The sequence below is a fragment of the Cupressus sempervirens genome, chromosome 2 (genome assembly GCF_028749045.1).
Source record: "Cupressus sempervirens isolate cs-2001-9-10 chromosome 2, ASM2874904v1, whole genome shotgun sequence".
Classification (NCBI taxonomy): Eukaryota; Viridiplantae; Streptophyta; class Pinopsida; order Cupressales; family Cupressaceae; genus Cupressus; species Cupressus sempervirens.
Window position 1 is genome coordinate 515,532,196 of NC_143119.1, and position 15,934 is coordinate 515,548,129.

Genomic DNA, 15,934 nt, shown 5'->3' on the forward strand with positions numbered 1-15,934 from the left:
ATGGACGTTGGCCAGACGCCTGTGGTTGGCTTTCGACCAACTTCCACAGAGCTTCCAGACACATTAGGGAGCACCTGCGGGCCCAGTGGCCAAAAACATTTTAAAAACCCAAAAAAAACCTAAGTTGCCTAATATGCATGTATTTGAATTGATTTTTTTAGGTTGTTTTTTTCTATGAAACCCTAAAATGACCCTAAAGGTGAATGTTGAATGTTGAAGCATACACAACTCATTTTGGAACTTTGTTTGCACCTACAACCACTTCTCATTTGGTCTCTAGTTTGCATTGTCATTGTGAAGCCAAGTCCAACATTTCGAAAAGGATCAATCAAAGGGTGAGAGATAGCTTTCTCAAAGGAGTTTAAATCATTCAAGGTAAATGATCAATCCCATTCTTGAGTATTTTCATAATTTTTTTTGAGTTTTTGATGGATTTTTTCAAGCTCTTAAAGAAATGTTTCAAATTTTTTTTTTAAAGATATAAAGAATCAAGTTTGGGTATCTATTTTAGTAGTTTTTTCACTTCTTTCCACTTGTATGCATGATGTTCATAGTTGTTAGGACCTAGTTAAAATTTATTTATTTTCTTATAGAATAGGTTGCAAAAAACTAGGCAAGAATGGATGCCAGTGGTAGTGCTAGTCAAAGTTCAGGTGGGGGGCCAAGGAGGACAAGGGACTGACTGATAATTTCAAAACTGATATAGGTTCTCCTTTGTGGAGGCATACAACACAAATATTACAGGTTGCAGGAGGTGGCTCGTAGTTTTGGAAGTGCAATTATTGTCAAAGTAACAAAGGAAAACCTTTCAATAGCTCATATTCCCAGGTGAAGCTTCATTTTATGGGCCCTACTAGCAAAGGATTTGGAATGTGCAAAGGCAAAAATGGTATCGAGACGACTAGTACAAAAATAGTTTCATTTGAAAGAGAATAAGAAGTTGCTGATGCATTGGTCAATAGATCAAAAAAAGGCTAACATCAAGGTCCATCCTCAAAGAGCAAGATGCATGCACCAACTGAACCAATAGAATCCTCCCAACACCCATTCTTGCAAGTACCTATGCTAGGAGAGGATGAGGATGAAGTGGGAATTTCAACCCGCAAAAGAAGCCCAATGCACACAGCATTCAAAATGGAGGCAAGAGACCGTGTTGATGAAGCTATTGCACGTTGCTTCTATGCGAATGGGCTTCCTTTCAACTTGGTGAGATCACCATATTGGAAGGAAATGGTAGAATCACTAGCTGACTACACAAGCCCAGGGTATGAAAAGGTGTGTACGACTCTATTGCAACAAGAGAAGACACATATAGAGAAAAACCTTCAACCAATCAAAAAATCTTGGAAAACTTTGGGTCTAATTATTGTGCCAGATGGTTGGAAGGATACAAGAAACCAGCTATTGATTAATGTGATTCTAGTTTCCCCCTAAGGGGCAATGTTTTTGAAGGTTGTTGATTGTGAAGGGCAAGTGAAGGATTCCGAATTCATTTCTAGAATTCTCGTTGAGGCCATCGAGATGGTGGATAGTGAGAATGTGGTACAGGTGGTCACAAACAATGCCAAAAGTTGCAGGGGTGCGGGTGCTTTGGTTGAGAGTCGGTATAACCATATTTTTTGGACCCCATGCATTGTTCACTCCCTTAACTTGATTATGCAAAAGATTGGCACTAAAATAGATTGGGTGAAGAAAATATACCAAGATGGGGAGGAGATACAAATGTTTGTGACAAACCACCACATGTCACAATCCATTTTTTGAGCATACTCCATATTGGAATTGTTGAGGGTAAATTAAATTTTTTTAAATTACTAAGTTTCATGGATTTGTAATTTAGTTAAAAATTGAAATTTATATAAAAAATTGTCAATTGACATATTGTTAACTTGCTTAGATTGTTGAGACCTATTTTGCATCTCATACAATTGTTATGAAATGACTCCTCAAGGTAAAAGATGCAATGAGCCAAATGATCATCAGTAAGAAGTGGGGCATATGGAAGGCCTCAAATTTAAAAGGAGCACAAAGGATTAGGAATTTGGTCTTGAACGGGAGTTAGTGGGCTCGTGTGGCATATGTATTGGATTTCACCGAGCCCATCATGACTATGCTCCACTTTATTGATAAAGATACACCTTGCTTGGGGGATGTGTATGATGGCATGGACACCATGGTTGAGAAGGTAAAACATTCTATACAAGCACATGAGAGTGGCCCCACACGAAGCCTTATGCAATCAAGTGGAAGCAATCATCCACCATCTTTGGAATAAGATGACTACCCCATTGCACCTCCTTGCATATGCCTTATCTCTTAGGTACTATAGTGAAGAGCTACTTGGTATGCCGGGTAGAATTGCACCATTTGCGGATGAGGAGGTTGCTGAGGGGTGCCACAAAGCTCTTACAAGACTCTTCCCACTGAAAAAAATGCATGAAAAAGTGAGGATAGAATTTGGGCTGTTTGCTTCAAGATTAAAGCATTCTCCATTTGCACTAAAAGACCAAAATAGAGTGGGAGCTATCACATCGTGGTACATGTATGGTCAACCTTTCAAGCATTTTCAACCTCTTTCAATCAAGGTCCTATCACAAGTAAGTATTTAATTTTGTTTTGTTTTAAACTTTTTATGTTTACACTTGCATTCTAGAATTTAGTATTTCACACATTCTTTAAAATTAATTTTCTTTTCATTTGCATGTTTTGTGACAACTATCTAGGTTGTTAGTTCTTCTGCTACTGAAAGGAATCGGAGTACATACTCCTTAATCCATTCTGTGAAGCACAACCAGTTGGGCTCCAAGAAAGCTAAGGACTTGGTCTTTGTCCACACTAACTTTTTTCTTTTGTCACATAAGAATAATCATTACAAGGAAGGCGCAACAAAGCTTTGCAATGTAGCCCCTAAGTATGAAAATTTGGATGCAACACTTCATGATCTTACTACAATCGGAGATGGTGATGATGATAGCATGGCACATATTGCATCTAGCATAAGTGGAACCATGTTTGGTTGAAATGATCTTTCAGCAATTGGAGATGATGATGAGAATGTGGATTTTCTTGCGAATCCTTATGATCCACACTCTAATGCATATTAGTTGATTGAATCTACAATCATTAACTAAGTTTTTATTTTGTTGGAATCTTGAACATGACCTATTTGAACTTATTGTCTAAGACTAAACTCTAACAGTGGACAAGCGCATATTGATATATCATATGAATTTTTAAATATCTTGAATTTTGATAAAGGGTTAAGTATCGTACTCATACTATCAAATGATTTGTTTTTGTATATTTCTTGCATTTATTTGCATATATTATATGTATAATTACGTGTCTATGTGTGTGTGTATACACACACACACACACACACACACACACGTTTCCTCCTGCATTTGCATCCAAAAAAAAAAAATCCCCGCATCCCATATCCGCTTCTGGAATCCACATCCGAATCAGTAACTTAGCACAAACCAATGGGAGAACTAAGGTGGTTAGCTGTATGATTGTTCACATACTATGCATGTATCATTCTCACCATCCTCACACTTGGGATGAGTCTCCCACATCTCCAACACAGTTATAATCATACAATCCATGGCACTATTGGACACAGTCCATTTGAGGATCGTTTGGGTTATCAACCTTTAGCACCTCTTGATATTTCTATTCTAGTCACTGAAAAAGAACCTTCAAATGCAGAGCAGGAGGTAGATAAAGAATCAAACTTTGTTGAAAAAAATTGCCACCTTCAAAGACATGTTCATAAGATAGAACAGCAGGTCAATCAAAAGTAAAAGGAGCACCATGATCAACACCAAACACCTCATAGTTTTCAGGTTGGTGACAAATTCTGGCTGCATATACAGGAGAGAGGGGCAACAGAAGAAGCTCTGCCCTTTGCGATATGGTCCATATACTATTCTCAAGATGGTTGGAGAGAAAGATTTTGAACTGAACATTCTGCCATTTTTGGGAATTCATCCTGTTTTAATGTGGAATTGCTTTGTCCACTTTTTCGACCTCTATTGGCTACTTCAGAGGTTGCTGGTAGTCCATCTTGGGGATTTGAATCTTGAAGCCATGACTCCCTTAGTGGTAAATTGGCAATCAGCTTGTGGATGTGCATTTCAAAAATCTTCGTGGTGCACAGATTTCTTTGTATCATGTTGTCCAAGCAGGCCAGTTTGTGCACCAAGGTAAATGATTCACCAGTGAATAAATTACAGAGTGTTTTCCTCATCTTTTGCAACAAGCTATGGCAATAGGGCCTATTGCCTCTCAAGGGGGAAGGAATGATCTGGTGAATGAGGGTGATTCAGCTCATATCAAGAGTGATCAAGCGCTATGATGCTATAAGATGCCAATACAGAACATGACAAAAATCATCCAGAACAATTCGAGGATGATCCAGGTAATGTTGGGTAAGGTCCAGAATCATTTTGGAGCCGACAGGGGAGAGAAAAAACCAGAATATCCGAAAATATAATTTTCCAATATGTTCTTCCTTACAGAAAATCACATTTTTTAGGGTCTTCAGAGCAGCATTGGGTGTCAGAAGTGTTGTCGGTTCTTTAGAATGATTGTCGTAGGACTCAAACTAGTTCTCTTTGATACCTTTCCAGCAAATCAAAGGGTTTTAAAATTTAGAGTTATGAGTAGAAAGTTATGGCCCTGAGAAGATGTGCTACCTAATATTGTAGTTTTCAAGATATTATTATATGATGATTTCCAAAGGTTTTCAGTACAGGAAATGTGCTTTGCAGTGAAAATGGAGTGGATAAGCATCTACAAGTGAAGTGATAGATAGGAGTGGCTACAAAAAGAACATGGAGTAAATATAATTAATTCCAAACATTGCCAGAAGTGGCAACTGCTATCAAATCATTGACTCCAAGTCAATACAGATCACTCCAGACAATGAGCTAGTGGATCAAGAATGACGGGTAGGACAAGTTGTCATCTGTCAGTTCCTCAGGATGAACAAATAATTTTTTGGATAGTTATTTATCTGAGATGTTATAGCTGATCTATCAATTCAAAAATTCATATGCTTATGTTTATTGCTAAGGTTAAGGTTATGGTTATGCTTCTTGAAATAAATGCATTAGATTTCTGGCATAATTCTCTCATCTGTAATAAAACAGGCCTGTATTTCAATACCATATGTTGAATTGACAAGCACCTCCAAGCAATAGGACAATTTTAATAGTTTTCTATGAATAACATAACCATGTATCTTTAAGTTGAACTAATCAAAAAAGGATTAAATGAAAGAATAAAACTGGCAAGTTGGGTTCAAGAATTTTACATAAATACTAAGAAATGGTACCTTGTCATATCCCTCAACATCAGAAGCTGTCACACATTGTAAGTTTGATAAACAGGAACCATCGTTCACCTGAAATCATGTCAGAAATAAATATGCATGCGTAATAAAAACCATGTTAAATTTCACAAAAAAAGCTTTTCAAAGGAAACAGGAAACAAAAGGAAATAAATTATAAAAGCAAACAGTACAAAAGACACTGATAATACAAATTACCTCCTTAAATGTTTAAAGGAAGTAAATCCTTTACAATATTATAACTAAAATGACCAATATAATAAAAGTAAATAATTACATATATGTAGTTGAAAGAAGAGGATTTTGAAATAATAAGGTAATCTCTAGGTCCACTTTACCCATAATTTCCTTATTTACAACTGGGATTAGAGACAATTTCCACTAAATGAAGAATGGGATTATGAGGGTAACATGACAATTTGTGATTTTACATGCCATCTATTATACAAACCTCAGCAGCTACTGACCAGATTTCTAACTTGGCCATTAATATCTAAAGTTTTTTTGTTTGTTTTTTTCAAGATTCTCCAGCGATGAAGAAGTTGCCAGCAACAAATGTAATGTGAATTATAAAGGTAAACATATGTTTCAATATGCCTGTAGCATAACCACAGTTATGGGCACACAGTAGACTCAAATGTGGAAGTGTTTCCTAGTAATGAAGAGATGCAAAACATTATAAGTATTTTGATAATAGATAGCTTCCATTATTATCTATTATTAGTTAATGGTTATCTATTTATAATCTATTGTAAATATTAGAATGTTTTTAATATTTAGTTAGCCTATAGTTATCTGTTAGTTTTCTATTAGCTAGCTGCTAGAAGAGGTATGTTTCTATACGTTACGATTGTTTCCTACAGAAACATCCTTCATTCTTTTGTATATAATGACCTTTCAGTCTTTGTTAATATCAAGCAAGTATTTTACCAATTACTTCGTAAGATGGTATCAGAGCCAATACTTCAAAAAAAATCGAAAAATTTATAAGTTCTTTCGAAGTTATTTGCTAAAAAAAAATTGAAATCATTTCTACAACCCATTTAGAGTTTCCGTTTTGAGAAATCCATCATGTGAAGAAAAATGCACTTTTGCAAAATCCAAAAGCGGTCTTCAAAAGGCAACCTGCAGTAGCATTTGGTCTTCATACATGACCTTCTACCATCGATTTTTCAGCAACCAACTGATTTTTGGGTACAATCATTTTTTTCGCAAGACCAATGTTTTTTTTTGCAGATGTTTTCCTACAGCCATTTTTCCCATTCACGCACTCGTAAGACCATTATTTGATGTCAAAACCTTCATCTCCAGCAACGTCTTTGCAAGAATGCACCTCTTTGTGGAAAAATCAGTCGTCTTCTACCTGATATTACCATTTTTTCTGCAACTTTTTCCTTCCATGGCCGCCAACTAGGGTTTTGTCAAAAACCCTAAATTTTTGGCTCAAAAAAAAAAATTTGATGACAGATTCTTCATGGGTTTTTCGAGAGCTCAACTGGGTTGTCAAATTTTTCTGGGTACCTCGATTTTTGAGCCAGCAGATTCAATAACTGACAACATATCCTTTTTGGGTTTTCAAGTTCTCTTCTGGGTTTGCCTTCAATTTTTCTAGGTCATCCCTTTTTTGCCTCGAAGTATGTACCCTTATAGATTTTCACGCTTTTTCATTGAAAAAGATCTTATCGCATCTCTAACTAATATTTTGCTCGAGGGCAATTCAAAATTCAATGGTCAAAATTATAGCACATGGAAGCAGCTGATAATAGCAATATTTGAATATCAAAATACTAATCAGATTGTTCTGGGTGTTACAAAGCATCTGACTGCAGCTGGTCTGATCAAGATACATGGGATCTAAATAATCAGGAGGCAATGATGCTTCTCAAATTATCCTTAGCTAATGATCAGCTCCCTTAGATTCCATCTAGCAAGACAACTGCTGAGATATGGTAGCATCTCAAGAAACTTCATGAGACTTCAGACAAAAGCAGAGCTTTCTTTCTCAAGAACAATATGTTTTCTATTATCATAGATGAGTGTAAATCGCTCCAAGAACTCCTGAATAGAATTTAGGAAATCTGTGATCAATTGCTTGCCATTGGACACAAGATGGAGGAAGAAGACATTGTGGTCATAACCCTCAAAAGTTTGCCCAAGTCCTACGAGCATTTTATCGAGACTCTCAACATTACTTCTATTGGTGTTGATCTGAAGTTCACAAATGTCTTCACACTTCTACTTCAGCAAGATCGGTGGAAACAACAATTTGATAGCAATTCCAGCTCCACCTTCATAGGGCAAGTATTTGCTGCTAAATCCTTTCAAAAGGATCAAGGCAAGTCTTAGCAGAAGGCCTCTGCTCTAGCTACAAAAGGCTCCAGAAAAAAGAACATTCAATGCAACTATTACCACAAGTATGGTCACATGAAGGTTGAATGTCGGACACGCTTAGCTTCTCAATCTAACCAATCAGGTTCGCAACCCAAAGTGAATATTGAAGAGCACACTAATCCAACGAAATTTGTCTTTTACACCCTTCATGGCTAAAAGACATGTAGATCATGTAAAGTTGTCTGGCATGTATATTGATTCAGGTGCCTCTCATCATTTCACCCACTGCAGAGATTGATTCACTACCTACCAGCCTTATTCAAATTCTGTTATTTTTGGTGGCGGAGAAAAGTACACCGTTGTTGACAAAGGCAACATTTAGATTCAGTCTGTTGAGAGGAATCTCATTTTCCATGATGTGTACTACGTTCCAAAGATGGAACTTAATTAACTCTCAATCAATCAGTTGTCGCAACATTCTCCACAGTTGGATGTCACCTTCAATTCACATCAGTGTACCATCACTAACAGGGCAACTCAGTCTATTGCTGCAGTGGATCTTGAGGATCACAGTCTTTTCAAACTTATTGATTATGGTGATTCTCGGGACTTAGCTATGGCTGCTCAGCGATCTTGTGTTACCACACATTGTCATCAACAATATGAGCACTCAAATGTGCATTATCTCTCTCAGCTTGCTCGGGAAGAGCTTGGCCTCGGATAGCAAGAGATTCAGACTCAGCTGCTTGGAGTTTGTGACATATGCCAGGCTAGGAAGCAACATCGCACACGTTTCACCAATGGCGATTCATGGCAAGCTTATCAGGTACTTCAGCTTGTTCATGCCGATATCTACGGCCCTATGGCCACTCCTTTCGTTCTTGGGTCTAGGTATTTTTAGTTGTTTGTTGATGATTTCAGTAGAAAATTTTGGGTTGTTTTTCTCAAAAATAATTTAGAAGCATTTACTGTATTTCAGAAATTTAAGCCTTTAGTTGAAAAAGAGACTGGGAAATCTATTATTACTCTTAAGTCAAACAATGGGAGGGGGGATTTTGTTATAATGTATTCTCTAGCTTCTTGGATACTCATGACATCAAACACTAGCTAACCAAACCCCACACACCACAATAGAAGAGTGTACTTGAACGTTGAAACAGAACAATCACCGAGATGACTCGATCCATGCTTGAACACAAACATGTTCCGAAGAAGTTTTGGGCAGAAGTAGTTAAGACTACAGTTTATCTTTTGAACCGGTCATCCACAGTAGCAATCAAAGGTAAGACTCTGGAAGAGACTTGGTCAGGTCACAAGCCCAGAATCAGTCACCTGAAAGTTTTTGGCTCTCTTGCTATTGTTTGGATCCCTAATGCGTCACACACCAAGTTGGATGCCAAGAGTCAAAAACTCATGCTTGTTGGATACAGTAGTCTTCACAAAGCCTACCGCTTGATCAACACTAAGACATCTCATCTCTTGTACAGTCGTGATGTAGTCTTTGATGAGCAGCGAGGACTATTCATGTTGGTTTCTCCTATTCCTGATACAGCAAACCAGCCTATGAAGGCTCATGATTTGGGAGTTAGACTTCCATTAGGTCCACCTAATGGGAGGGCTCTTGCAGCTCCAATTATACTAGTGATCCCTGTACAGACACCTCTAGCTTCTCCTACAGAATTACCCAGATTTGTAGATGCTTCACCTAAGTTTGATCTGGATTCTTCTAATGAGGAAACTATTCATAGAGCATCTCCTAGTACTAATGTTGGTCATTCTACTCTTCAGCCTAAGTGGTGAGCTAAGACACTTGCTGATCTTCGTAATGATGAGCTCATTGATGGGAAAATTGCTCTAAAAAAGAGAAAACCTACAGAGTCCATTAACTTTTCTCTCATGGCCAACATTCACAATTTGTTTGAACATCAAACATATTCCGAGGCTAAAGGAATTCCAGAATAGGAACAGGCCATGACATCTAAACACTAGAGTTTGCTAAAGAATAAGTCCTTTTTGATCTTCCACCAGTGAAGAAACCCATTGGCCGCAAATAGGTTTACAAAATCAAATACAAATCTAATGGTACTCTAGATAAGTACAGAGCTCGTTTAGTTACAAAGGGTTTTTCTCAACGTCAAGGCATTGTTTATGAGGAGATATTTGCTCCTACTACAAAAACGAGCACAATCAGATTATTCCTAGCCCTACGGTAGCACAATTTGGCTGGAAGGTCCATCAGATGGACATCAAGAGTGCTTTCCAGAATGGTGACCTACAAGAAGAGGTCTACATGATGCAACCTCCTGGTTTCAAGGTCGTTAGTAAAAAACATCAGGTTCTCAAATTAGTGAAAGTCCTCTATGGCTTGAAGCAGGCCCCTAGGGCATATACATGAAAATTGATAAGTACCTGAGTGATGAAGGCTTCCAAAGTTCTTCAAACTCAAATTTGTACATCAAGACTATTGACAGTGATATCATCTTTCTGGTTATTTGTGTGGATGATTTGATCATCATTGGTAGTTCGCCATCTTTGATTCAAGGAATCAAACAGAGTTTATGCCAGTCTTTTGATATGACTGGCCATGGGCTTATGCATTATTGCCTTGGTGTTGAGGTTTGGCAACAATCTTCTGGAATATTCATCTCTCAGTCCAAATATGTCAGGGCTCTATTAGACAAATTATGTATGCAGGATTGCAAGCCTATATCTACACCCATGGAGAAATGTCTCAAGTTATCAGCCAAGTCTGATTCCCCTCCCGTTGATGATACTACATAAAGACAACTAATAGGCAGCCTCATATACCTTGCTGCTACTAGGCTTGATATCAACTTCACAGTCAACTACATCTCACGCTTTATGACAGCTCCCAAGGCTGATCATTGGATGGCAACAAAGTATGTGCTTTGTTATGTGAAGGGCACTACAGATTATGGACTTCTTTACTCTTGGAGTTGTAATCCTAGACTCAGTGGGTTCACAGATTCAGATTGGGCAGGCTCTGTTGACGATAAAAAGTCAACTAGTGATGCACATAGACAAGTCCTTGAGAAAATCCTTAATGATAAAAAAGATAAAAATATAAGAAGTGCTCACACAAGAGCTCATGTGTCCGAGTTAGTTTTTGGACTACTCTGGGGTGGATTATTTCACTAGAACAATAAAGTTAAAAGGCCCCCATGAATGGAATATTTGTTTGATCTAAGGCTAAATCCCACACCAATAGATATTAGATGTTAAATCTTATTAGAATATTTTTAGTATCCTAGGTTCTTGCTATATTTAGTTTGTTCTTGTAGAGCCTTATCTGATGGCCATTTAGGCTTTATTTTAAGTTCTCTTAATCAGATCTATTTTTAGACAATGTCTTTATTTAGACAACCTTGCTTTTTAGTTCATGTTAGTTTTAGCATTTGTAAAACTCTATTTAAGAGTGTGTATTGTTAATACAATCTATTCTGGTTTTTTAAGTTTCAAATCTCACCTCTTTCAGCAAAATGACTCCTTCCTTGCAAGCATGAACAAGAGGTGGAAAATACTGATGTGACAAGCACCATCAAGGCAGCATTATTTTTGCTGAGTGTAAACATCAAACCATGAGATGGTAATTGTGTAGTGATGCAATAAATATTCATTTGCAAGTGTAGATGGAGGTCTAGCACATCTTACATGCTAACTATTCTACAGACTAAAATCATTTGACGAAGTTGGAATAGAACTGACCCCTCGCAATGCTAGAGTGCCCTAGAATTCAAGGAAAATGATTATTGTTGATGCCTTCACTCAACAACTTGAAAAAACTAGGGTTGCTTCTTATATATCATATATCTTTCTAGTAATTAATACTGTGACTATTTATGCAAGCTGTTAGAAAGGTTAATCTTTCCTTGGATATATTTTAATTGGGATATTCCAAGGGTCCCTACATGTAATTTGTCCACTTGTACACATGTGGAGGACATGTCATTATTTGTCCTTTATTCCACATGTAAGGACAACTCTTGTTTATTTCTTTATTTAGTTTATCCTCCTTAAGAGGATTGTGACACTTTGCACACACCTATTATGAATGTGACATTCATAGAAATGGGAGTTACAAATGCAACTCCTCTCTCATCTCTATATAAGAGATGCTCCTCCTTCTTTCTTCACAACTACACACCACTCTAAGCACTTGATGTTATTGTATTGAGCTACCTTTGCTCCAACACTCTCTCTCTCTTTTCTTTAGGCATTTGCCTTCATTCATAATAACTCACAAGGGGTTTTCTTTGCTTTCCCCTTATAAATCCTTGTCTCCATTGTTGAACCATCTTGGTGTATGCTCTTGGAGTTGCTTATCTTATGGTAACATTGTTTCACACTTAACTTACTTGGATTGTTTCTCATTCCTTGCTCAACATTATTCATTTCTTACACAAGCATTTGAAGCTTTGCAAGCAAACCCTAAAATCTGTTCCCTCAACTACATCTGAGGGCCCTTCTACTAACACAAATTACATTATTGTCAATTCTTTTAACTATATTTGCATCCATTTTAGTGTCCCAATTTCCTATGTTTTAACACTTTTACAGCCCCTTGTTTTCCTTTAATTTATTCGTAACCCCTTAATGTGATTCTATCCTTCCTATGGGCCTTATTTACATTAGCTTTGTGATGATTATCCTTTCCAACCCCAAATTCCTATAGCCCTTATTTACATTTGGTTTGTGATGGTCATCGTTTCCGACACTCATTTAATGTTTGTAGCTTTCCATCTATGTGCAGTATATTATTCCCATGTTTTCCTTAAGCCTAATTTTCGATGGATCAAATGGACATAAAATCACCACCATATGATAGCCCCTATTTCCCTTAACCTTCCCTAGAGAATTGAGCCCCATTGAATAAAAGATCAAATCTTGTCACATTATTGTTTTTTGGTTTTTGCTTACACAATAAATTTTGACTCCCTTTGCCACAAAAACTAAATGTTAGACTCTTAAAAGCTTGTCTACTACATTTCTACCCAACCTTTACCTGAAAAATTAGTTTAAAACTATAAATGACTTGCCTCTCCCTCACTTTACAAAAGAAAGCTATCATTTTGCAATATAGTGTTTAAGGGATTGCATGCTTGGAGTACATATGGAGCAACATTTAGGGCTTTGCGACAGTATTTTGAAGCATGATGAGCATTATTGTAAACATTTTGGTGCATCTAGCTCTCGTTTTCACTTTCTGTCACCATGCTGCCCAATTATGCATTCCATAGCCATTGGGTTTTCCCCAATTTCCCTCATTCCCATTCTCCTTTCATCCTTCTCCATACTCATAACCTTTTTCCATCCCTTTTGTGCCCATTTGATCCCCTGTTTCCTTCTCTCTATGTCTCCTTCTACCCCCTAGTTTCCTTGTTCCCTCTCATAGTCATCTCAGGTTTCACTTTTTTATGCTTTCATTTGCAATCACATAGTTCAGATTTGATAAACTTTTATCGTTGTCATGTTTATGTGGATCTTATTTGTATACTCACAAGGAGGCATATTGAGGCAGTCTCGAGCTTTTCCATTTGCAAGGTTTCCATGTTAAAAGTGATCTTGCAAGTGATTTATAGAGCTTTCTAAGAAGATCTGGAAGTTTATGCAAACGGAAGGAATGATCAAGAACTCATTCTAAGCATCTCAGCCAAACTTCAATCGATTTGGAGGCAAGGTGAATCCTATCCCCAGGTTGATCCTACCCACACTAGTACCTTGTGTGCAATGAGAACATTTAAACTTGAGTCAAGTATCTCCCAGACTTCAACAACTTCTACTGTGCGTCTGCTAGCCATTTTTGCTGTCACATTTTGTCTACATCTCGTGAATCCACTCCATTTTATCAAAAAGTGTACATAGGGGCCAATATCTCTTGTAGAGCCAAAATTCTTATTGCTCAATTAATAACTAACTCACATCAACTTCATGTGGAACTAGACATCGGGATAGACCAAAAGAAACTTGGGAAGGAAGGGTGTAATTTTTGCACTTCCGAAAAAATTGGAAATAGAAAGGCATTTCATTTTAGAGTGTAATGCCTTCAAGGATAGCAAGGGAAATCATGTAAATATCTTGAGAGCTAGCTCTTGGTTTGATTTATTCAGTGAGAGGACAGTTGAGCAGTTGGGAGCACTCATCATCAAGTTGCATAAGAAAAGGGCCGAAATACAAAAATCAATTTGCGAGGCAACCGGTCCCATAGGCAATCTTTGGCCTCGTGGACATCGAAAAAGTTTCTTTCTTTCTTTCTTTCTTTATAGTTGTAGTCTCTATTTTGTTTCACTTTTTGCATTGAATCTTCACATGTGGCAAGAGGAAGAAGTGCTCAAAATCTAAGTCTCTAGCTACCCTTCAAAATTCAACTCATTTTGAGCGCTCAGAATCTAAGTCTCTAGCTGCCCTTCAAAATTCAACTCATTTTGAGCTATCAGTACTACCATCACCAAGGCCCCAAGAGATAATTTCCTACTATCGCCAACACCGCTAGAGGTTGATCTTGTTGTCACTAGCACCCCTTAAAAAAAAGGCACACATTTAACCATATCTGCATTTGTCACCAAATTTAGTTTGCAATCTCTTGGAGTCTTCCCTTGTCCATTTTTATTAATAGATCAATCAAATTCTAAGTGAATCATTTTCTATTTCCATCTCTCTAAATCATACCTTGATTTTGTTCTCAAATATTTGTCTCTAAGGTCACCTTGGGTTGATTGGTCTTCTCATGGCTTCACCTGTGACTTGCAAACTTCTTGGGCTTTGGAAGTTGCCACGGGTGTCCTTGGTTGTCTTACATGTCTTGTTTGTAATTTGTATGGTCTGTTATGACTTGCACGTGATTTCTTTTGAGTTTTTCTAGGGATCTAGGTTAGATTACATTTTGTTTGTCGTGTCTACAACTCGGTTGTGGCGCCTTATGTAGAGTTAATTCGAGTGTGCCTTCATTAATGGGCACTGACGATGATAAGGGTGGAGATAATAATGATTACGGCAAAGAGAAAAATGACAAAGGTAAGACTGATAACATGAAAGGTGATGTCGAGAAAACAACTTACAAGGTTGTTTTATCTACAAAATATGAAGTGGTGGTGTGTCCGTCAATGACAGGGTTTGATGGAAGAGTCATGGCCGTCAGTTGCGGAGAGCCAATGGGTGTCTGTGGACATGGACGTGGAAATGGAAGCATCGTCGAAGGTAGAGACACCAGAAGGGGATAAGATGGTAATTCGTCGTCTTCTATAGAGAAAGTTTTATTCTTGTCTCCTAATGAGGACATGATTAAAGTCATTAAGAACGAAAAAAGTAGGTTCAAAAATGTTGCATTTTATTTCTCTTGTATGGACTCTAATTCGCTGCCCTCGCAAAAATATAAAAAATTAATAAAGTGAGAATATTTGGGAAAAGAATTAGGAATTTATGTTTCTACAGAATGATGTTTAATGATTTGTTTGTTATTGTGTTTAAAAGTCATGGCATGCAGGAAAGAGTGCTTAAAAAGGGTTTTGGAACGTAGGGCAAGCAGTATTTAGGTCACTCTCTTGGTCTCTGAAAGGGATGTCAACCATGTTCTAGCCGTAGCCTCTCCGAACAAGTCGGAGGTTAAAAACCTACCCACAAAATTTTCGTCGTCCCTTCCACCAATATTGAAGCTCTTATGGAATGTTCTGCAAGTAGGAGACTCTAGGGTTAACCTACCCCATTTCATTATGAGGGTTTTGATTGCCTTGCAACCAAAAGTTGATATATTTGAGAAAATTAGTATTAATCTTGAAGATGATAAATTATGTTGGGATGTGGAATTATCGAGTAACCTACCACTGTAAGCATAATGGACATAGTAGTAAGGATTGTCATTTTCTTAAAAAGTCTTCTAATGAATCATTTAGAGTTGTTAACCGTAAACAAAAACCTAAAAACAAGAAGGGAATGGCTAAGGAACCTACTAGTTTAAGTTTGCAGGGAACAGAAACGAGAGGGAACCCTAAACCTATTGGGGGGAAGGAAATTATTTCTTGCGAGATGGGGGAGAATGCTTGATGTAGTACCAAGTATCTGCTCACAGTATTACATTCGATAGAAAGTAAACGTAAAAGAGAAAATAACAAATGCAATATAGAAATTTCGATACTCACATATTTTCCATTCACCATCCTCCTCTCTACATCGTTCTATGGCTTCTTAAATAAACCAAAAAGACCCTCAATTTGAAAAAACAAAAAATTACCT

At 37.4% G+C, this 15,934-nt stretch overlaps 1 protein-coding gene across 2 annotated transcripts in view; it reads right to left on the reverse strand.

Annotated features, from left to right (window-relative positions):
- Positions 1-15,934, reverse strand: part of NS1 (Class II aminoacyl-tRNA and biotin synthetases superfamily protein) — a 242,321-nt gene that overhangs the window by 190,107 nt on the left and 36,280 nt on the right. For both annotated transcript variants that reach the window (XM_089814410.1, XM_089814409.1), the window contains exon 2: positions 5,342-5,410. In XM_089814410.1, coding sequence (XP_089670536.1) covers positions 5,342-5,410 — 69 coding nt within the window. The remainder of the gene's footprint in view (positions 1-5,341; positions 5,411-15,934) is intronic.